General features: G+C 34.4%; 1 protein-coding gene across 1 annotated transcript in view; it reads right to left on the bottom strand.

Moving 5' to 3' along the window:
* The window catches only part of MYCBP2 (MYC binding protein 2), a 175,664-nt gene that overhangs the window by 74,162 nt on the left and 78,166 nt on the right, over positions 1-23,336 (bottom strand). Inside the window, exons 21-40 of the mRNA XM_064408498.1 lie at positions 22,994-23,111; positions 21,298-21,502; positions 20,800-20,953; positions 18,324-18,496; positions 17,151-17,276; positions 16,927-17,054; positions 15,231-15,322; positions 14,214-14,348; positions 14,048-14,131; positions 12,713-12,809; positions 11,755-11,947; positions 10,877-11,151; positions 9,697-9,918; positions 7,866-8,057; positions 6,829-7,035; positions 5,956-6,087; positions 5,245-5,423; positions 2,517-2,659; positions 1,642-1,742; positions 294-512 (exon numbers count right to left, since the gene is read on the bottom strand). Of these exons, the coding sequence (XP_064264568.1) occupies positions 294-512; positions 1,642-1,742; positions 2,517-2,659; positions 5,245-5,423; positions 5,956-6,087; positions 6,829-7,035; positions 7,866-8,057; positions 9,697-9,918; positions 10,877-11,151; positions 11,755-11,947; positions 12,713-12,809; positions 14,048-14,131; positions 14,214-14,348; positions 15,231-15,322; positions 16,927-17,054; positions 17,151-17,276; positions 18,324-18,496; positions 20,800-20,953; positions 21,298-21,502; positions 22,994-23,111 (3,175 nt within the window). The remainder of the gene's footprint in view (positions 1-293; positions 513-1,641; positions 1,743-2,516; positions 2,660-5,244; positions 5,424-5,955; positions 6,088-6,828; positions 7,036-7,865; positions 8,058-9,696; positions 9,919-10,876; positions 11,152-11,754; positions 11,948-12,712; positions 12,810-14,047; positions 14,132-14,213; positions 14,349-15,230; positions 15,323-16,926; positions 17,055-17,150; positions 17,277-18,323; positions 18,497-20,799; positions 20,954-21,297; positions 21,503-22,993; positions 23,112-23,336) is intronic.

The following is a 23,336-nucleotide window of genomic DNA, read 5'->3' as shown; positions in this document are numbered from 1 at the left end:
GTAAAGACTTTGAACTTCTACAACGTCTACAGTTAGAGCAAAGAAACTCTGTATGACAGCAGAAAAATCTAAGACTGCGTAAATTTAGGGATTTAGAGCAGATACCTGAATTAGGGGGTTATTTTCCACTACACTTGATATAGAGTTTTGTCCAAAAAGCAGTACAGCAATAATATAATGTCTTCTATAACAGACACATCCACGGCAACAATTTTTCAGATAGCAAATTCTGACTAAGAAAACTCGTGTAAAGCTTTTAAGAAGCAGCATGTGCACTTAGAAATGGTGCTCACCTTATAGTGTGTAACAGAGGCAGGTTTGTAGGGGTGCTCACTTTCTACAACAGCATAGTGATTGGAGGTAGTACAAGCTGAAAGCCCTTGCTCTGGCTGGTTTCCAGTGGTGCTGTCTGTAGACTGGTTTGGGTTAAAAGCTGGAGGGGCGTATTTCTGATTCAGAACTGCCACAGAAGGAAGCAGTTGTTGTACCAGGCCAAAGACCTCAACAGCAACCTGTAATGTAACACCACATGTGTTATTACAAAGTCTTATAACTTGGTGAAAACAATACTCTAATACTTCCATTTCTCTTCAGTGGTTGTTTGAACATTCTCAGAATATCACTAATAACAATCCATTCAATCATTTTGCAATTCTGCATCTACACAATCCTAACAGAAAAAGCACCAGTACATTAATCTCCTCTTGGAGACTTGCCAAAGCTGAAACAAGAATCTGTATATAACTGTGACATCCTTTCCCTAAAATAGCTTCTACTAAAACCTTGAACATTATCAAACGGTAAGCACAGGTTCACAGAAAGTAAATACTAAAGCCAAAATCCAGTTATACTCTATAACCATATTAGTATTTCTTTTAATATTAATATTATGTTTCTTGTAATCTTCACTACATTTTCTAAGCAGATGAACACTTCTACAGAAAAACACTTTGTTGTTTCAAATCTCAGTTCCATGAAGAAACAAGGTAACTAAAATCTGACACTTTCGTTACATGTCTACTAGATTTTAAGCGGTTAGTTCTATTTCCTCCCCCTTTAAAAAAAAGTCAGAAAACATCTTAGAGCTCATGAAAAAGCAATAAAAGGTAATAGTGCATACTAGCTAAGGATTATTGACATTTATAGATCTAATAACAGATCTCAAGAGTGTCACAGACACATGCAAGAAATGCCATGACACCGGAAAGAAATGTTTTATTTATAACTGATATCTTTCAAACTCTAAATTTGACAGAAATTATCTTAATTTAATGAGTAAATGCTTCTGCTCTTTACTGTAAAAATAAGATTTTTATAACATAAAAAACCATTTCATCCCCCCAATGTTCATCAGTGAGTTGTAAATTACATTCTTCTCATTCCTTACCTTTTCCTACTACTAAAGCATCTCAAATTTCTCTGCTTCCTTAAGGTATTTTTGTTATCATGCTTTCAAGTCAAGTTAAAAAAGGTCATTACATGTTTTTTAAATTCCTGACTCATGCAAAATTCATGACGCATCAAATATAAACCACTAATTCACAGAATAATAAGAAACCAAGATGGTCAAATTTTCATGGTAAACCTTTTCCTTGCATAACATTCATACATTTCTTCAGTAATTTTTCTTGAGGAGCATACCTTGGGAATAGCTGCTGCTACTGGTCCTATGTAGGCTATGATGAGTGGAAGCAGCATTGAAAACAGACTGGAAGAGCTGAGTAATTCTGGAATGTCTTCAGCTAAATAAAGACAATTGGAACAGAGGCATTATTAATAAACATGCTGTGGTTCAAAGCACATCTTATTTTTCTGGTTTGCCCCTTGTAAGTTAAACTTCTATTTCCCAGACTATTTTTACCTCAAATTGTTTTCATTATTTAGGCACTGTGGAATTCTAAGTCTGCCAAGTCCACCCAAGATAAATATATCATTATATATAGTTCTCTGTTGGAAAATTACCTTCTCTTAGAGCACTGTTTTATTGCATTCTTTGCCATTTGTGAAGCTGTGTTAATATTTTCTACAGTATAAAAGTTAGCACAACAGTCCTCCCAGACCTTCCAAACTAGTTTTATAGCACTATGCAATATTCTGGACAATATGGCTACAATAGCTGATATGTACATTTCTCACAAAGGGATATTTAAGTGCTTATACATTAATTACATTAACCGGTCCTACTGATTACAACCTTTGTGCAAAACACTGAGCAAATTTGCAACTAACCTGCCATAAAACATCTTTAGGAAATAAAGAATCTTACCAGCTTTAATATGATACTTGGTAAATTGATGAGCAAATTTATTCAAAGTATATGACTGTGCTATCACAAGCATAACTCAATGACATAAAAGTTACTCACAGTTTGATACCTACAGGATAAAAGGTTAGAAAAATATTCTTTGGAAAGCAAAAGAGAAACATCACAGCTCTTGTATTCAGGTGATATTGTACTATGGCTGGCTAGGAAAGTAAAAGTTTTGAAAAGTAAAGTAAATTTTCTCAAGCCTTACCATCTACAGCAAGAGCTCTGTGCAACAAGTCTTTGGCTGCTCGTACAACAGCACTCACGACAGAGAGAGCCCTGCTACAGTTTTTGTCCTCTTCGTTAGCTTTGTTCAACAGCTGTGACTGCAGATCACCATCATACTCACTCCTGGACAGTGGATTAAGTTAAAGTAAGTTCACAAATATGAAATTACATTAAAGAAAATGACTAATTTTTGGCATAGAATAAGCAAAACAATTTTTGATAAAGCAATAAAAAACCACAAAGAAACCATGGAGGATATTTTGGAGAAAATATCTCACTGTTAGTCCTTTGCAAGAACTTTGTTTGGCAAAAAGCATAAAAAGCATTTTTCTGCAATGTTTATTTTCTCTAGATGCCTTTTAAAATACAGAATTAATTGCTATGCTCTTCCAAAGATAGTTCCCTGTCATGGTAAAAAAAGAGCAACGGTAAATGCTTCACAGAAACAAATAAAACTTTGTTAATGGATATTTCTACATTTTTGTAAGAGACAAAGATTCTCCCTTCTTATTTCAAAGATCAATTATGGCTTTGAAATACAGTCTTGGGCTTACCCTTAACAAACAGTTCTTTATTTTACATCCACTCTGTATGTCAAATTAGGCTTTCCTAAACAACCATTTCAATAAGGTTTGATTTGCTTTTCCAAAGCTATCAAATGACAATTACAAACTAATTCAAGCTTTCAATATGATAGTGATTAAGCCTTGGCATAGAGAAATAAAATCATTTAGTCAACATGTAAAACGAAATCTGTTATTCTCGTTTGGTTATCTTGTGTTTGTCCAGTGTGCTATTTTAGGACTAGCACCTCAGAACGTTAAGAAATTTTACTTTGAGCAGTTCAGTGAACAAGGATATCTCTCCTTCTCTGTCATGTGAATCAATCACTCTTACAAAAAGATTGTTTTTCCAAAGTGTCCTAGAATTGTAGCTTTGCTGTCAAGCCTCAAGCCTTTTTCATTTGAATTTTTTAGCTATTGATGTAGGTGCAATTCAACTGAGTAATTTTCCAACAAATCCTTCCCCTCCAAAACTTTTCTGCCCTTACCAAAAGTGTGTTAACTTCTGTATATGGCCTTTCTTTGCATATGCCCAAGAAACATTTCTATTGATATCTGAGCATCCTCCAAACAAAATGAAGTGTGACTTTTACAAGCTGCTCTATAATAGATGACTGAACATTTGTTTCTTTGCTGTAAGCAAATCAAAACTTCAAATCATTATATATCAAACAGTGAGTCCTCACACTAAGTCCATAACCATAACAATGCAATAGATAAATTTATCTTGTCCATGCAAACTACAAAGACATTGTGATTACAGCACAACAGCTGCAATTTTTTTCAACACGATTTATTCTGTAACAGTTCCAACTTGTACCACTAGGCTTTCGAAAGCCTCTTTGAATTTTATCAGCTGAAACAAAAAAACCCAGACTGCTCTGATCTGAAGACAGGACTTTGGTGGGGGGATTATTCATATGTTAATTTATTATTGTTAGAATGCCTTGAAGTTTCCATTACTGAAATTATGTTCTTTGCTTTTCTGAAATCAAAGAAATTGTTATTTCTCTGTAATTTTCTCTTTTGGCCGTATAAAAGCAGACAATCTAGGAGTAAAAAATAGATGTTTTCCATGTCTTTCTTTCATCCTTTTTACATAATGACACTTTCCAATTATAATACTTTATAATGAAGTCCAAGTTTCCAGGATACTACATCAAAAAGTATCATGATCTGCACCAGTGCAATTCCATTGTTTATTAAGCAATTACTGTTTTTACTGACAAGCTGGATCTTCAAGCACAATCTCATGTTTTAAGGTAGTTTAGAACTATACTATATCTTCAAATATAGCATTACTATAATTTAGCTGGCCACTTTATTTCTTCATATTTTCCTTTCTTTAAAACCTTCTTACGAGCAACATATTCATGTGCTTGTTAGTCTAAAATACATCAGTTGGTGTAATATTACTTTTTCATATCTTCTACATCTTTTATTATGTAGGCACTTCTCACACAATCAAAGATAAAAGTAAATTACTATTCATGGATCATTTTATTCCTTCCATCTTCTGTTAATCAGCCTTGTACTGCCAGTTTGAAAATCTTGTCCTTATACAAATCAGGGTAAGCACCTCAAACACAAAAGCAATGCTTTCTGTAAAAGCATTACCACAAGTGAATTCCTACTGTCATCCTGAAAGGCTGAAGTAAAGCTCCCCTGCAAGGACCGTCAGGTGTTTCAGCTAATTTCTTCAGGCAATTGCAATTTCTCTTTTTACGCCTTTCACCTCTAAGTAAGAGAGGAGTTCCTATATAAATATACCTTGCTTCACTACCCGATGCAATTATTTTTGGAAACTGAAGAACTGAATAAATTGGAGAGATAAACACGCTAGTGAGTAATTTCTCAGCTATCTCCTATGGTATAGAAAAAATTGAAATTGAAATAGTGTATCTAAATACGAGTTCCTCATATTTAGAGCTTTAAGGCAGTAAACAATGGACCTCGTAAGAAGTCAACCATCACGTTATTTGTCAAATAAGAAAAATCCAGACCCTAAAACAAGACTGGAAGAGGCATCACAAACACACTCTGGATGGATTTATTTCTACCACTTCTTAAAAACAGATGTAGCATGATAACACTGTGATGGTTTCATCCACTTTACTTAGAAATGAATCATTACAACACACAAACCTGTAATAAAGGATCTGTGGGATTTGTCCTCGTGTTTGGTTGGTGCCATTACTGCTCAGACTACACGTACTGAATGTAAAGGTTACACCATCGGGACACTGAACCGTGGTCATTCCACCATCTCCATTGGCAGTCCGGCTTCCGTAATTCCTCAAACGAACTGCGTACTTCACATTTTCCTTGGAAAGAAGAGCAAAAATAGGTTGCAATATAAAACAAGTATCTAATGGTTTCATGGTATATGAAAGTTATTATTTTACATTAACACTGGCAAGTCTGAAAACTCCTTCAAAGCACTCTACAAATGAAATTAAACAAAGAAGATCCAGCATTTAACAAGAATCAGAGCTGTTCTATGTTCCCAAACTATGGACCATAACAAATTACTACTAATTACTTTAAGAGCAAGCAGGCAGCCAAGAAAATTAAATATCAAGTTGCATAAAAAAGTTGCACTTTCAAAAATATTCTAAAATTACTAAGCATCTACAATCTATCTTATGCAATTATAAAAACTGGGATCTAATTTCTTCTAGCTGACGGGATTCGGAGCTTTTAATTTATAGCTTGAAACCGAGACTTTATGAAGCACATGTCAAGATCAATTTGTGAATGTGCATCCAAAAACCCAAACAATTTACACTGACAATTTCAATTTTGTTATCTAAAGAAGTTGTATGAAACCTACAGATGTGCTTTTATTTTATTTACCTTCAGTGGCACAACTTTGTCAAGTCTGATTTCAGCTATGTCACTAGGAGAATCATCTGTGGTGTAAGTTCCTTTAACCAATTCTAAAGATGTCCATCTATGAGAATGAGTTGCATCTCCAGTATGATCACTCTGATTCAAAGAAACAAAGTAATTTTAATACATTTATAACAAATATATGACACATGCAATTGTACAACTTATGTTTCATTGCATAAATTTTTACACATGGCATTACAAACAAAAAGATGAAAACGTGTTCAGAGTCAACAGTAAAGCCCCTCCCCTAAAGAGGAAATTACTGATCAGAGAGGTTAATTTCCCATAGTAACCTATGCTTGTCCTTTGGAAGAGATCAGAATCATCAGTTATACTCAACAACTTGTATGTAAAAGAACAGCAGTTTTGCTTAATTACAAGAAGCCACAACACAGTTTTATACTGCTTCTAAGAGAGTACATCAACAGCACCTGAAACATCTGTAGGTCTGAACATGTTGGTAGACTATTATCCTTTTCTTCAATTTTTGGTTATAACCTCATTTCTTAATTTTATTCATGGTTTACAGAGAGGTAACTGGTACTAATTTATATTTAGCTCCAGGAAGTGAAAAGTCCCCGATACTTCAAATATTACTTGTAATACAGGAAGAGTTCACGACAATAACCAAGATAAGGACCCTATTAGATATCATATGAAGCTTGTGGTAACACAAAAATCTTCACCACAAGCAAAAAAACCCTACTACTAGCACATTGTTTTACTGGTAGCCTAGACTGAATATGAGTATGAAAATATCACATTGCAAAACATACTTGTAAAAACCTCTGAGGTTACTTTTGTTCAAATTGTTTTCCCAAAAGTAGTACTTACATCATCAACTAATACTTCCAACTCATACTCATGAATTCCTCCTCCACCATAAACAGAAAATCCTACTACAACTACACCAGGTTTGTCAACAGAGAAACATATGGCATCAGGGGATCCATTCCCAGTATTCCAGCTTCTTCCCTGACTTGTTTTAGTAAATCTGTTTGGAGTGGATTTGACAGAATGGAGAGAATTCAGCCCATCAACCTGTAGAAAGTTAAATACAATTGTCAGAAAATATACACTGCTAAATTGTAGACAACTTTTAATAAAGCAAAGTGAATGATCAGATTTTTCAACTGGGTAAATTTTAGAAGTCAACTCTCAAACCACAAAAGATGCCACTATTTAGCTTTCTGGTTAATATTGACTAAAAAGAAAAAATAAAGTATTTATGATAATTAGAAATTAACTGGGAATAATCAGAAATCCAACTCAGTTTTTAAAGTATTTAAATAATATTTTGTAGATGAATTAGCAAAAAATACAGATTATCTGTATTAAAAGGAAGGTTAGGTATTTCTGCCTTAGGTAAAGGTAAGGTATTTCTACCTTAGGTACAGACAAGATTATGAGAGGGCAGAAGCAATTTTTACATAATGGTAAAAACACCTTGAATCAAGACATTATCAAAAACTTGATTCTTTCTGTGAGAAAAGTCTGTTGATAGCACAGAGACAGTGCTATCAACATTGAAAAATACTTTTCTGTCACTTAATGAAGTTATAGCCTTCTGAAAGAATTGCATATCTACACAAATACGCAGGCAAAAAGCAAAGTACTCAAAAAATGTACCTTTTTAAAAACAATCTGCAGTATTCTTCAGCACTAATGAAGTAGCCAATTATCAACAGTATTTCTCTAATACAGTAAATGTATGCTTTTAAATCTATGCAAAACATCTGCACTACTCAAAACAGAGAATTCCAGAATCTATGGAAGATCTGCACACCTATAAAATACCCATCCAGCCTCTATCACATCTGTAGTATGTTTGGCCTGAAAGATTTCTGAAAATTATTTTAGAGCAGCTTTACCTCAGATCCTAATGCTGATGCTGTAAGCTCACTCACAATACTAGCAAGCAACCCACAGGTATTAGAAACTAGATGTGAAGAGAAAAGTTCATTTTCTCTTCTAAGGCTGTTGCGTACTGGTAAAACAACAATGACCAACATCTTTTCCAGCACTTCCCGAAAGCTTGTCATCCCTGAAACATTTTCTTCACTCTGTAGTGTGAACAAAGACAAATGACAAATAATAACAATGGTTATTAAAAAACTGAAACACGAACTTTTACATATTCTAAGTATTAGGTAATTGATATATCTGTGACTTCATGAAAATAAGAAATGTCTAGAGGGTGGAAAAAAAATTAAAATTCTCAAAGCTATCATAGTATGTATTCCTTTGTCAAAAGAACAGATTGATGTCCTTAATTTCCTGTATGGAGTAGTGACAAGTCTTTTATTGCATTGGAAAGACGCAGATGTCCTTCCCAGGAGATGTCTCTTCTTTATATACTATATAGCCATAAAACCTATGGGCTTTAAAAGCATACATCAAAACAAAGTGTGTATATAGCTACCTTGGAAACTGTTCAGGTAATTTTCTTCTGCAGTGTCTAAACAAGAAACTTGGAAGCTTTATTGTTTTGGTGTTAGCAAAAAGAATCTTCTATGTAAAGAAGTAAGACAAAACCACTGGTGGCATGATTATAAACACAGTTTTTCTTTGCTGAATGAAGACTATGAAACAAATCTAAACTTAGGCATCTATTGTGTCTTCTGCCCAGCAGTGACATCCACTGCTTTTGACAAGAACAATATAATCAGCTCAACAGATCAAAATCCAAGGTTTATCTTTCTCACCTTTTTGTATGCCAAAAAAAAAAAATCCAAGTAGCGAACAAATATGGAAGACAATCAGGCAAAGCAAACCTGTACAGAACACTTTTCCATCTTTTACAGTTAAGAGGCTGCTGTATCCAAGACACTAATATTATATTTGCATTTAGTAGTGCCTGGTAGCTTTTTCTTCCATTATTTGTATAGGTGCTTTCCAAGTTCATGAAAGCTTTCGGCACAATAACAGCCTACAGGAGTATGTCCCCCAGCTTAACTGTGTATTTTATGAAGACTAGAAAACTTCTGACCTTATCTTTTGCTCTAAATTTCTGGTAATGGTAGATTCTACAACTATCCTTTATTTACCTTTCTTGCATAACCCATAATTTCATACCCCTGTTGTCATCCAAATTCAAGAATACTGTTGAGTAGTCCCATTTTCATGATTATTACCTTTATTATTTATCTTTTATCTTATTTCTTACTTCCGTAAATCAGTTCTAAAATATCACAATTGCAACAATACAGTATTAAAGAGCCCTTGATTAGGAAATTGTTTAATAACCTTTGCTAGAACAAAGTATGAACTGGGATTCCTTTATTGGCTCCCTTAAAAACTCCAGTTTGAGAAATGACTTTTTCTTACTAAGGTTGTGTTGACGCTTCCTCAAAACACCAAATCTATCTACATGTTTCTCCTTCTGATCACATGAAAAAACTGAAAAACTGCTGCAGAAGACTCTATGCAACAGAATACTACTCCAAAGGATATTTCTTCCAATTTAATATTCCAAAATGAGAACCATTCTGCTTAGACATTCTCCAAAGAAGAAAGAGTTGGAGTAGTTCAGACAAGAAACTGAAAATCACAAAAAATAATAAGTTTCTTAACTAAGCCTTTTAGAAAGAAAACATTTAGGTAAATTCATGTACATTTTTATCGAGCAAAAATGTGTAGATATGTAACAGCTTTTTGTTGCAAAGTAGAAGAAATCATTACATTTTTAGAGTACATCCTAACCTGACTAAGCTTTTCCATGTGTGCTACCAGAAGAGGAAAGCGATGGGCGAGAGCAGAGTCGTTCTCAGTGCTGACTTGTTTGACCATGGAGCGCAGCAAGGCCTCTCCATCGTAGGCAATGGGAAAGATGGAGGTCAGCTTCACGGAAGTGTGGCACAGAGCAGACATGACAGCTGCAAGGAGCCGACTGCTGGAGGTCTTGAAGTTTGCTTCCTGGATATCCTAAAGACAGAAAAAGAAATTAACAGAATGGCACCACTGCATTGAAACAATAGAGAAACTACTTTGAAAGGAACTTTCCAGCTTTACTGTAACTACTAAAAATAATTTAGAGAAAGCTTTTCTTTGAATTTTACATTATGTTCCCTCATAAGCTTGAATTCAGATCTTCAAAACTGGAGTAATTAAAATTTCTTGGTTGGCATATTTTAAAGGCATATTTTAAAATAAACCCGTCTAATATTAAAGTTATGGTATCCTTTGAAGACAAGGCTTTTCGTATAATTAACAATTATAATGAAACAACTTAATTAGAGTAATACATAAAAGAACAGAGTCTTCCTTGAAACTGTATATGCTAAATTAATCTTCATGCAAAGCAGAAGCTGTTTACATCTCACCACAAGCAATGCAGGCAACCAACTACACTGTTTAGATGTGGGATGCTCATTCACGATAAGCAAAAAAAAAAAGTTGTTGATTATAGATAGTATTTCCAGCTGCTTCTCATGTACTTGGCTGGATCAGAACAGTGCAGTAGTGCTTAATAATGAGGAATTACTCAAGTATTAGTGATAAAAAATAGTACATGGCTGCTCTTAGGCAACATGCAGCAAGAGTAAGCACATATAAATGCACAGCCTCAACACTGAAAAAGCAGGTGCTGACAGTTACCAGCACCACAAATTTTCTTCACTGTCCCACAGAGAATCTTAAAAGCTAAAGAAGACAAAGTTCCTAGGCTCTTACTGAACTACATTTAGAGAACACCCCAAACAAACAAAACCAGAAACAAATCCAATACCCAGTCATTAAAAAACCAATCCAAACCACAACAGAACTCAAGTCGTAAATCAGGATATATGCAAAAAATTAGTAACAGTTTAAAATACTACTTGGCTTCAATTTGAGCAAAAGGACAAGCTAAGCTGTTATATTTACTTGTGCCATTTTAATGTACCTGGTCCAAACAGTTCAGCAAGTCACAAAGACATGCCCACTGGAGAGCTGGTGTTGGATAGAATGAATGGAAGCAAGCTGTAAATGTATTATGGCATTCCTGAAGAACAGCTTCTAACAGACTGAGAGGCTGACTAAGATATCCTTGTGGATCATTGTCCAGCTTCACCATGCAATGGTCAACTCCTTCAGATAAAATTTTTCTCAGCAAGGTCCTAGTTTTTCCAATGCAATCTGCTAGTTTGCTGGTTTCTTCTACAACTGCTTTAGCTGTAGCTAGAAGATTACACAAAAAGAAGTATTAAATGTACAATAATGAAATATTTTCATGTTAGAATGCACATTTTACATGCAAATAGAAAAAGGGGGAATTCAGCAACATTGCTGAATCTACATTCAGAGAAGTTAATTCCAAAAGTAAAACAGTGAAAGGGTGTTAAACTTTATCAAAGAAACCTGAGCATTAAAAACTCCTACTTTTCTGATCTTTTATAATATATACTGCGATTTAATGAGCATTGTTAAAGTACAGGCATGAAAAACACATATCTTTCAAATTAACACTGTGCTCATTGCCACAGCAAGCACCATGTACAGAAATGGAAAAAAGGACACAAACAGTCCAAAACAGCTCAACTGATAAGTCAAACAACAGGAAATTAACACAGGTTATGGTGTAAACATGTGGTACTGGTACTAGGACACTTAGTTATGCAGACAATTGAAAATTTCCTGTTCCTGACAACAAGTCTTTTAATTGCTCCAGTAAAACCATCTGCGTGAGCAGACCTATTTTATATCATATCTTACATGAATACTTAGATCAAACCATAAATATCCTGTACATCATTTGCTAATAAAGTGAACTGAGAGGAATACCTGATATTGGGTATATTTCACAGGTGTAGACCCTCAGCAATCTCAGGCAGCAAGTGCCCACAAAACGCAACCTTTCTAAATCCAGGAGAGTAGCAGTGTATTGGAAACCCTTCAGCCCACGAAGTTCTTCAACTCCCAGCACCAGTGTTGTCCAACTCCAGTGAAGAATGCTCAGTAAGGATTCAAAGCATTCCTATTTCAGCATATGAAGGATAGATACCAAAAACACATTTAGTGTTAAAAAACAAGAAATGACAGCTCTGCATCAGTGTTAGACAAAAGGCTAAATAGCATCTATATTTATGTTTACTATGAAAACACATTTATGTCTATACACATCTACCATACAACACACAAATCCTAATTTGCTTGAGAATAAAAAAAAAACCCATTGAGAATGCAGGGGACACTTCACTGTAATACCGTATTATAATATTATGTGTGGAAGTCTCTCAGTTATTTAAAAACAAATGTAATGGAGACTTTTCAATAAGCTTCAACTGCTTTATCAACAGAAGAGTCCAACACCGAATTTTGACATAATACATTCTTATCATAAAGTATTATCAGGGCTGTCTTCACTTTGTTTTTAAACAGTTATGATCTGCAGGACCATAGCCACTACATGACATTTACAGTACTTGAAAGCTAAACAGAAGCACATGGCAGTTCACAAAAAAAAATCTGAGGATTTAAAAAGTTTTGTTTCTACTATTATTTTATGTGGTCAGTAATTTCACGAATTTATACCTCAGAAAGCAAAATAAATGTATTTGGTGTTGAATACCAAAATGAAATCTTCAGAAAAAGTAAAAAAATAAAATATTCTTATCAGTGTACCTAACTTCTGCTGGAAAAAGCAAGCACAAAACTATCACTATTTCCACATCTGTATCTTTCAGTTTTCTAACCATGTATGAACTTGCAGGAAACACAGAAGATTCTTGATAGTACTCACCACTGAGACAGTTCTGGCAAAAGATCGCTTTAAAATATGTACGGGTTCACTAGTTTGCTGTTTTCCCTTGGATGCACTGCCATCACTTGTTGGCAACCTAGAAGAACAATTTTACAACGTAGTTGAAATCTCTAGTTTTTACTTTTAGTAGAATTTTGGGTTGGGTTTGGTGTTTTGTTTTGGTTTTTCACTTTTTAGAGTTTTTACTGTGTGTATTGTTCAAGTGGGAAAAAGAACCAAAGTGAAGAAAAGTTTTAATTCTCAAAAAAAGGTTCAGTTTCAACACAACTTCTTCCAGTTTCCCAGTCATTCTAGACCAGTAACCAAGTTTCCTGAATCCTCTCCAACTGGCAGTACTGTGACAACTAAAAATGAGGTTGGGATTTAATTACATGCAATTATTACTAGCATCTACTGTATTTCCTCAGACAACATCAAGATTAGAAATGTTATTCCTTAAAAGAACACTGGTTTTGTGAAGGGAAAATGTATGTGGAGGTTAAAAATACAGACAGCATCTATCACTGCAGCATGTTCCCTTTTGTTCTATTCATTGGTCTTCAGAGATCTCAAGGCTTGTTTGTCTTTTGGCTACAGCCATCTCTCCACAGTAATCACCCAGATGAATTTGTCATGCTAGGACTTCATACACATCAAAATGAAACCTTCACCTAGAAGGACACGGCATCTATGGAGAAAAAGCTTAATGGCAGAAGTGAACTGTTCTGCAGAGGAATCTTGAAAAGGACATTCTTAGAAAGGACAAGAGAACTTTTACCAAAGAATTCTAAGTTTCAGAATCAGAAGCCAGGGGAATTATATACACACACAATATATAAAATTTGTCCTGTATCTATCTGAGGACATCTGCAAAATACACTATCAACACAGTGAAAGAGTTCTTGGTCATTAAAACACATAACATTTATCAAAGCAACGATAAGTTTACGGTAACTTATTGTAAAGCACAGTTCATTGTTCATTTTGGCTTTGTTTCATTAACATAATCTGTTCAAGAGTATACAGTTCCTAAACTGAGGGCGACCAAACAGAGCACTTCCCAACTAGCAAAAAATATTATTAATGTTATTGTGAGATTGTATGGATGTAAATGAAAATCTCAAGACTCAAGCAGCATGACTGCAAGAAAAATAGCAAGGAAGTAAACGTGGGTATAATTACTTTTCTCAAAGGCACTAATTTTTCCCTACATTTTTCAGATACTGATTTTTTTCACTTAATACAGTAATATATTTATGAAACATGGTTATAATGAATTTAATATTCCTATTTAAAAAACACATCAGCAAATTGTTCCAGAGGTTAAAGTATTACCTGTATAGTAATTGCGGAATCTGCCCTGCATTCACGTCTGTACCATTATTTGATTTCTTAGAACTTTTAAACTGAAATACAACACTGAAAGAGAAATAACCTAGTTATTATTCAAGTCCCATTAGAGCTCCTCTTTTTCAATAAAAATATAGAAAAAAAAATATACCCATCATCTGTAGTAATAGAGGCCTGTCCATGAGATCCACAATCACTGCTAGGTCCTGACACTCTTGCCCAGGCTACATACCACCAGCCAGCTTGCAGGAGAACTGGCTCATCAAACATCATTGCATATTTCTCTCTGGGAGAAGTAAATTTTGGAAAATGTTAGCTGTTAATTATTTTCATGCTTGCTTCTAGCAAATTACACCCTAATTATTAAAATAAATTGAGAAGCAGTGGTATTAAGTTGTATCTATTTATATTCAAAACCCAAAACTTTTTGATCTAAAAATTTTAATCTAAAAATATTGTAGTAATAAAAAATAATTCAGGAGGACCTACAAATGCCTGAGTTGTGCTTGATCTTGAATTGTGAACAATTGTATCAATGCCAAACAGAGTGAGAAGACATTAAGTTAAATTAACTTAAACTTAAATAAACCTAATTACATATAATATACAATACTGCAAGCAAAGTATTAATTATAAAGTACTAAGTAATACTGATTTCAGAAAATGTTTGCAAATGAAAAGAACTTATACATGAATTCTTAGTAATTACAATAAGCATTAAAGAAATTAATAGGATATATATTTAGGGGATTGATATATAAGATTTAAACCTGAAAGAATTAATCACATATCATTTGAAATTTAAATTACTTCATTACAGAGAACAAAAAAGCTGCTACAACATGGATAAACTAAAACATATGCACAAAAGAGCTGCTACAATACTGTCTTATGGTCTCAACACAGGAAGATGGTATTTGAATTGGATTTATACGAGAGCAAGAATTTGATTATTTTTCTTCTTTTAATTTAAATACCTTATTGTTTTGGGGATGTATTTTGTGTTTTACTATTTCCCTTCACGCATCAAGTGTTTTACATCACTTGCTACAAAATTCTAATGATGTAGACCATCTCTGCTCGTATTTAAAGTGATACTAAAATGTGTACAGGAAGGTAAAAATAAAGATCAAGAAGCAGGTATAAGTAGGCAAGCTACACGTCTTACCTGGCAGCACAGTCATATGCTAAGACATCTGTCTCAGCAAGGAGGTCTCCATCTGTCTCATGGTCTCCCCCATCTGGACCCAATTCAAACAACTGGTGAAGTAAGAAAAAAGGTAAAATTATGCCTTAGGTGTTAGAAACCCCATAATGCCACTTTTTCTTGTCTGGCATCCTGGAAATTGTATATTACTCTTCCTTCCCAAAAATAACTGCTACTTGGTATCACTGACAGGCAAAACCACATTTGGAAGTCAGGCATTAAGTGCTAAGAAATAGCAGTTGACACTGACCTCTCAGCCTTACGTCCAGATACATTTTTAAGTGGAGAAACTCCCTAAATCTTGAGAACAAGACAAAAGCAGAGCATCTAAAACTTGGGCAGAAGTTGCAGGTTTTCCATCACCAACTGAAATGCACTATATAAACATAAGATATACTCAGCTTCTCTGTAAAGGGACAGCTTGACAGTTCAGCACAGACAGTCGATGGAGTTATAAACCGTTGGTGACTGGGACAAAACATGATACCTAAGAGAAGTTTGTTTTCTTACTTATAAATAATTTCTACAGTTTGATGATTTTGAAAAAGGACCACAATACACGTCTCTGATTTCTCTTACAAACACCTATTTAATACACAGCTTATTTCTGGCAGGACTGGCAGACCGTATCTTGGCTATAAGCTAATCCTAAACAAACTGAAAATATAATGTTAGAGCACTAACATTATATACATATAACATATATAAATACCTCTGGTATTTAGAAGGTGTGATTAACGTTAAATTTTTTGGCTGGACTTATTTACAAGTCTCAGTCATTATGTTAAACTAGAATAAAGTGCAACTACTTATTTTGGATTTCCTGTTGGCTTAGGCAAATGTTACTGCTAAGTGTGCCATCCATTTCCCTAGAACAAATCTCAATACCTATTCATCTGAAAATAGAGGGAGAAATTTCAATAATGATAAGTAACAACAATAACATGTTCTGAATATACAAATACAAACATCTAATACAAATCTCAGCTATAACAACTTTCACCAAAAGCCTTATCAAGTGTAGGATCAGAGAACACTCACACAAAACCAGAGCTCTTACACCAGTGTGTGTTCCTGTGAGATTTATTTATTCAAAGCCAGATTTATTTATTTTAAAATAATCAGCACACATGCTCCACCCATAATCATGCCTACATTTGGCGCAGTTAATTGTATTTGGTGCCATTTACTCTCAGCTGAAGAATCCTAGCACAGAAGCTATCCAGACAGTAGTTTGACAAAGAAGTGGCAGGGAAAGTGGAAAGCAATGGCTCCTGATAAGGATTCTTTTTCTGCTTTTGAGAACAGCTCCTCATGCATCACACAGGATATAATTTTAACCTGAAGCCCACAACACCAATTTTCTGCTGGTGGACCTTGGAGCTTTGTGTAGATCACAGAACCATTCAGACCACTAAAATACCTGCCCAAGATACTCCTAGGATGGCACAGCTTTTAATGAAGGTAAGAATGGGCCAATTTAATGAAAAGTAAGAATAGTAATTCACAGCTCTCTACTTCATCCACTGTGCCTGCATAATGCTTTCCACATACAGTAAACCACCCATTCATCAAGAAATAAAAATAATTTAGATAGCATTACTGAAAATTGTGATTTTGAGATATAGTATTGGTTAAATAAAACAAAAACTCCTACCTTTATTTTAGCAGTGTATTCACCTCTACCACCAAAAAGACCAAGACCACCTAGCAATATATCTGTATCAGCACAGAAACGGATAGCTTCTACTGAGTGGGCTGAATAACCCCAGCCTCCTCCATGACCTGCAGAAAAAAAACCCCAACAAAAATATAATTAATCTTAGTCTGCTGTTCTGCAAGCTGATAAGCACGTGCTAAGAAATTTTAGTGTGTACCTACTTTCAAATCTGTTAACAACACTATAGTCTTCTTTAGAATAAACTTTCATTACTGCTTGAGTCTCTTCTTCTGTATTTGCAACACCCATTTTTAAGTCCTGCATAGCAGCCAAAGTATCAAGGCAACCTAAGAGAAAGCAAAACCGAAAAGAACCCAAATTCTCTCACTGCTGATTATAATAATTGAATTAGAAATTAATACTAGTTAAGAAAATCAAAGCAATCTAACAGTTTTGTCCCAACACCACACATATGCTACCAAGTAGCTTTATACTTTTGATTAGGTTAAGGGTCACTGCTGCAGAATCTCAAGGCTGGCTGATGAACATAAACTTCATTTATTATCTAGAATAATGAACAAATGTGATTAAACCTACTCTGAAACTTTTCCAATGGCAAATAAATCGCCAGTAATATTTTTTTCCTGTCTCCACAAAACATTACCCAAAAAGAGTTGAAGGAACTGAATTACAAGCAGATTTCAAAGTCTTCACAAAAGGTGTTTTGTTTCATACACATAAGTACCTAACACTCCTTACTTTGACACAGACACAAAAAAGTGCTGTTCAAGTTAAAGTTACCGCATCTCCAGCACACAGTCAAGTGAGCAGGTCAAGGAACAGATGACTTATCATAATCAGTGGTCAAGTGAGTCAAAATAACTGGGTATGTTGCACATGGCCAGGTTATACATAACCACAGTGTACTTAAATTTTGCATTTTTACATTAGAAAGAAATTATAAAAGGAAGTAATAGTTTTCTTAGTGACTCATTATACAAAACTGCAAAGATTTTATATACTGCATTTACTTTAAAGTAAGTTATTGAAGGCAACTTTTTTCCAGGCTTGAGTTATTTTTTTTGAGATTCCATGTTAAGAGTACTAACTTTATCCTGTGGACTTTCCAAAAATATAATCTAGAAAGGTCTTTTACTTTATTATGTAGTCACCTAACAAGTTTCACCAGAACTCTAAAATTCTCTAATATCATTAAGATAGCAGAAGATAACTAGATCAGCCAAATTATAAAAGTTAAGAGGAATGGTGAAAGACTACAAAGTGAAATTTTAACTGAAAAAGTCAGGAAGTTTTTAGATTACAATTTGTTTATACATTAAGTTATGTTACTTTATTTCATCTAAGGTTCTGACTCATGAACTATAAATGCATACCTAGAATATGCAAAGCTGCATGAGATCTGGTGGTTAGAGCTTTGGAACCTGTTGGCAGAGCAAGTTCTGGACTCAAAATACTACACCGGGATTGCATGTCTGGAGCTGAAGGAAGCCTGGAATCAGCAACTACTGCATTGTAACTCCACAGTTCCCTGGCATTTGGATGAAACCTACAGTAAGACAAAACAGAATGAACAAAACCTGTCATCTACTGAAAAAATACAAAACTTTACCAACAATTACATTTTTAAGATATTTAATGTAAAATGTAGATGTGCTCATATAAACTCTTGAAACTGAGCATCACTATTGCAAATACATGAAAATTTTACTAGCTTAACACTCCAGCAAATGAAGAGATACAAAAGCATTATTATACCTTAAGTCAAAAAGTCATATTATGGGTTTAGAAATTCAAAAAATATTAAGACATTTCTCAAAATTAACAAATGTTAAACCAGCATTATCTATTAAGAAGCATGAAGTAACTAGTAAAGCACTAAACAGAATGGCAGATGTGCTCAAAAATTTTAAAGATGTCAAGCGAAAGGAAAAGGCTTAACTTCAAATAAGAGAAACATTCTTGAGGAATCCAACGTATTTTGTTTGGGCTTTTTTAAATGGGTAACATCGCCTCGTGAGTTTTTAAGGGATTATAAAAAAGGGCAGTATAAACAAGGGAATACAAAGACTTTTGATAATATAGATTAACACATCAAAAAAAGAAAAGGAAATCTCTGAAACAACTATGTAAAAGGAAAAAACAGTAAGAAGACATAAGTCTATGGAAGTGTTCTGAAGAAACACAAAATTAATTTCCACTTGCTACACCTTCAAAAATCTAATGGACAAATAAATAGTTTTAACCAAAAATATTAAAGGGCACCATATATATTCAGGATTTTACCAAAATTTATACACGTGACATTTCACATCCACTTGAATTTCACTAAGAGATTGAGTCACAAAGCTTTGAAGAAATGTTTAAGCTGCACATCATCAGAATGTTGTCTCTGTACAAGAAACTGAATCCATCACTTAAATAGGCATGAATCAAAATGTCCAGAAATAATAATATACCAAGTATTTAACTACTAATAGGCATATTTCTTAACATGTCTCTTCTTCAGACTGTTTTAGTATTTTGTATTGAACAAGAATAAAACAGAGAAATAAATCTGTACAGTCTCAGAAAATCCACTCTCCAGTTAAGTATTTAAGCTCTGGATTTAGTTCTAAAGTCCCCAAAGCACTACAAGACAGTAAAATATCTCAATTCATGCTTACCCACAATATCTAACATGTGACTTTTTACTTCCTCAATAAAATAACTATTTTATTGTCTTCAAGTTGAGCACCTTTACCTTGCTTCCCCTGAAACTTGCTGCATTCCCATGGCCATCAATAACTGCTTTATTGCACAAATTGTGTCTTTCAGTGGATTTAAACATGCTGAAAATATAGAATTCTAAGGTATGTGGGTGCTACTCTTATTTCTAATCTCAGCATAATTTAAGTAAGAACTGAACCAGTGAGATTCAAACAACCCTGCAGACGTGCAAAATGCAGAACTACAACCATCGAAGGTACTTCCTACATTATACAGAAATGTGCCTGGCAAACACCTGCTTCAATGTTAACTGGCTGTTAAGTACTTGAATCTCAATTCTGAATGAAGACATCCAAAGTAAGATACAAGTAACTTTTAAAGACATCATCTGATGAGAGAGACCATCTTTACTGCATGAATGCTGGCTAGATGGTTCCTTGCATCACTCTAACTTGTTTTGTGTTCAAACAATTTAAATATCATTAAGCTCTTGAACTCAGATGGAAGTTGAGATTTCTCTCCAAATCCTAGCTAACATAGCTTTTAAATTGTTATAGAAGAAATGGATGTTATGATTCTATGTTGGAACTAAGGCTTATTATCTACATTTGCTCAGACTGCTCCAAAGACTGAAATAAATAAAATTAGTCTGAACATCTATGCCATCTAAATAAACACCTTTATTTTGACCTCCTAAAATGCGACAACTGAAAAGAATACCATTGCTCTACCCCTTCTCAAGTGATCTTAACCACTAACACCTGACAGAAGAATAATAATTTAAGACACACACATATGGCAGCTGAATGTGGCAAGGAAATTATTCAGTCAGGTGTTAGGTAGATGGAGGAAAGGGATTTAAGAGAGTAAAGAAACAAAACAGATTTAAAACCCCAAAATATTATGAGACTGGAATGAGAATGATGCCAAAAAGGATAGAAATTTTAAAAATGCAGGCAAGGAAACATGTTTGTTTTGGGCTTACTTGAACAAAGCATCTAAAAGTGTGAAAAAATATTTATGGAAGAGTAAAAATTATTTTTCATTTACATGGAAAATAAATATAATCAAATCTCCAGCCCTGCACAATATTTTAAAAAGCATTTATATATTACTATTTTAATAGCTATAATCCACACTTGCCTCCAAATAACATCATAGACAGGATCCAGACACACACCAGAACCTTGAAGGTCTTCCTGCTCAGAATCATTGAATGTTTTGCAACTGCCATCTACTTTGTTTATCAGAAGACATTTAAAAGGAGGAGGCTCTGATATTGAAGCTGGTACCAAACCTAGATCAGGGAGCAAAAAAGAGCAAACACCACTCATTAATGCTTCATGCTTAGAAAATGCCACGTTATACAGTAGGGAAGAACAGATATACTGCTACAACAAAAACATAACTGGTGGCAAGATTTAAATGCCAGTGAAGGTTAGACTTTCCCATTATTATTTTTAATTAAAACTACCTTTCTAAAGAAAGATCATCATATGCAGTAAAACTAGAAGGCAAAAATATTTTCAGTCCTTCCATTAATGTTTTTGACTTGTTGCTCCTCTATTGTTTACATAACTGAACTCACTTTCTTGTCTAGTATTTCTATAAGCATTTAAAATAATATAGAAGAGTTCTTGCCTATTATATGCCTGCTTGCAAATATCTCTGATGTAGCAAGCACATGAGAATTAATGAGAGCTTCGTCGATCCGGAGGAAAGTCTGGTCTCCACTTGCTCCAATCCATGTAGCTTTGCGCCCATATTTGGAGCCTATGTTAGGCATAGGTGCTGGTTTTGCATTCCAGTAGGGCATATCCAGAATTGGTCTGCCAAGCTGACCTTTCTGTAGGAAGAATGCAGGAATCAGTAAGTGACAGTAATAGTTAATCTCAAAGATGGATAAGTTACTTCCATAGTTCTATCACACAAAACTGGTAAGCTGGAAGAGAATTTACCACAAAACTACCCTCAAAATGCAATGGCTGCTCCAACTGAAGCATTACACATTTATACAAGGAACAAGTTACTGACAGATATACTCCTCCTTTTCAGATAGGTTTCTGAGTAAAGTTTTTGTTAAATACAACTCAAACTATGATGGATAGCCCATCTTCAGAATCAAATGTAAAAGTATTGTTTTCCTACAATGTTCAATATCTGATTAATGTCAGTGCTAAACAAGGAAGAGATTCATAAGAAAAAAAATTTATATTCAGATATATCCAGATAGACCATCCAAGTTCCATTAAATTTTGAACTCATATGGACTAAGTTTTATACAGCAAAGACCTCTTAAAAGTACCTAGAAATCAATTAGCACATCAAAAAAAACATTAAAAACAGTGCCTCAGCAAGCACTTCTGCACATGCTCATGAACACTTATCTGGAGACCTAGGGCTTTACCTCTATGTACAACTAGTTACCAAGATGGACCAACAGCTCATATACTGCACCTAAGTGTGCAGAAAGAACTGCTGCCAGAAACCTGCTCATGCTCCATCTACCTCCCTCAGGCACAGAAAATGCACTGCATGCCAAAAAAGTTAAAATTATTACAGAAAAGAAAAATGTATATACAGCAAATGTCTTCTGTTGGGCACATTACTCATCTCTCTTCATAAAAACATAAGTAAACTTGGTGAAGACATTTTCAAGTAATATGTGGTAAAAAGATTGTAAAAGTGGAAATTTCTCTTCTGTTTTGTCTGGCAGTACATAATTTTTAAAGCATGTAAAAATAGCTCAGTACTTATACACTACAAGGGGCATCTTTGCAAACACAGGAAGGCACAAAGGGGAGAAAACAATATTAAATTGTAAATATTTGTTTAGTAAATATAAGAATGGATTCTACATGGACATGAGGAAATATACACAATGTGGATACAAAAGAAGGCCACTGGAGTTGTGCTGTGCTGTACTGAGCAATAACTCCTCCGTCAAGTGTAAGCAGAAGTTCTGCAACTCATTGCTGTTTCTATGGAAGAACCCAGGACACTTTTTCTATCAAACAGAGACAGGTAATAGAATAGGCAACATTTACTTGGAACCAAGCTTGAAACAGTAAGAGTTTGAGAAACCTAGTGCACCTTATAAAATAACACTGTTTTAAATCACCATGTTCATTCAATATAATAAAACCCCCAAGAATTCCTGGCATTATGCTTTTCTAACCAGAAAATATTAAAGGCTACATTTTAAAATATAACAGGTGTTGAAGACATGCAGAAGTCATGCACAGTTTTATTGGAGCAAGTATAAGCAGTCTTGAAAGGTCTCTGAACAACACATAAACTACTAGCTTATTCCCATAAGCAAGTAACATTTCCTTACTGAGAAACTTCCAAATGTGAAAACCTGGCCATCCATTAAGAGAATAGCTGTGTGGTTGCTCCCAGCAGTAACTTGTGTACTAGGACCTGGTAATGCTTGCACCAAAGTGGGACATCCCCTAGATAAAAATAAATTAACTCTATGTCAATACATGGTCACGCAGCATTTAAAAAAAACATTAGTATTTTAAGTATTACAATTGCTGTGAAATATATTCACTACATTCACATACTATACAAAGTTAGAGCCGAGAATCATCTTACATATTAAACCAACACAGGTTTACAAGACTGCACCAGAGAGTTAAGTTTATGCTCTTCTGTTACAGGGAAACAGATCAAGG

Source organism: Passer domesticus, chromosome 2 (genome assembly GCF_036417665.1).
Source record: "Passer domesticus isolate bPasDom1 chromosome 2, bPasDom1.hap1, whole genome shotgun sequence".
Lineage (NCBI taxonomy): Eukaryota > Metazoa > Chordata > Aves > Passeriformes > Passeridae > Passer > Passer domesticus.
This window is presented reverse-complemented; position numbering and strand designations above follow the sequence as displayed.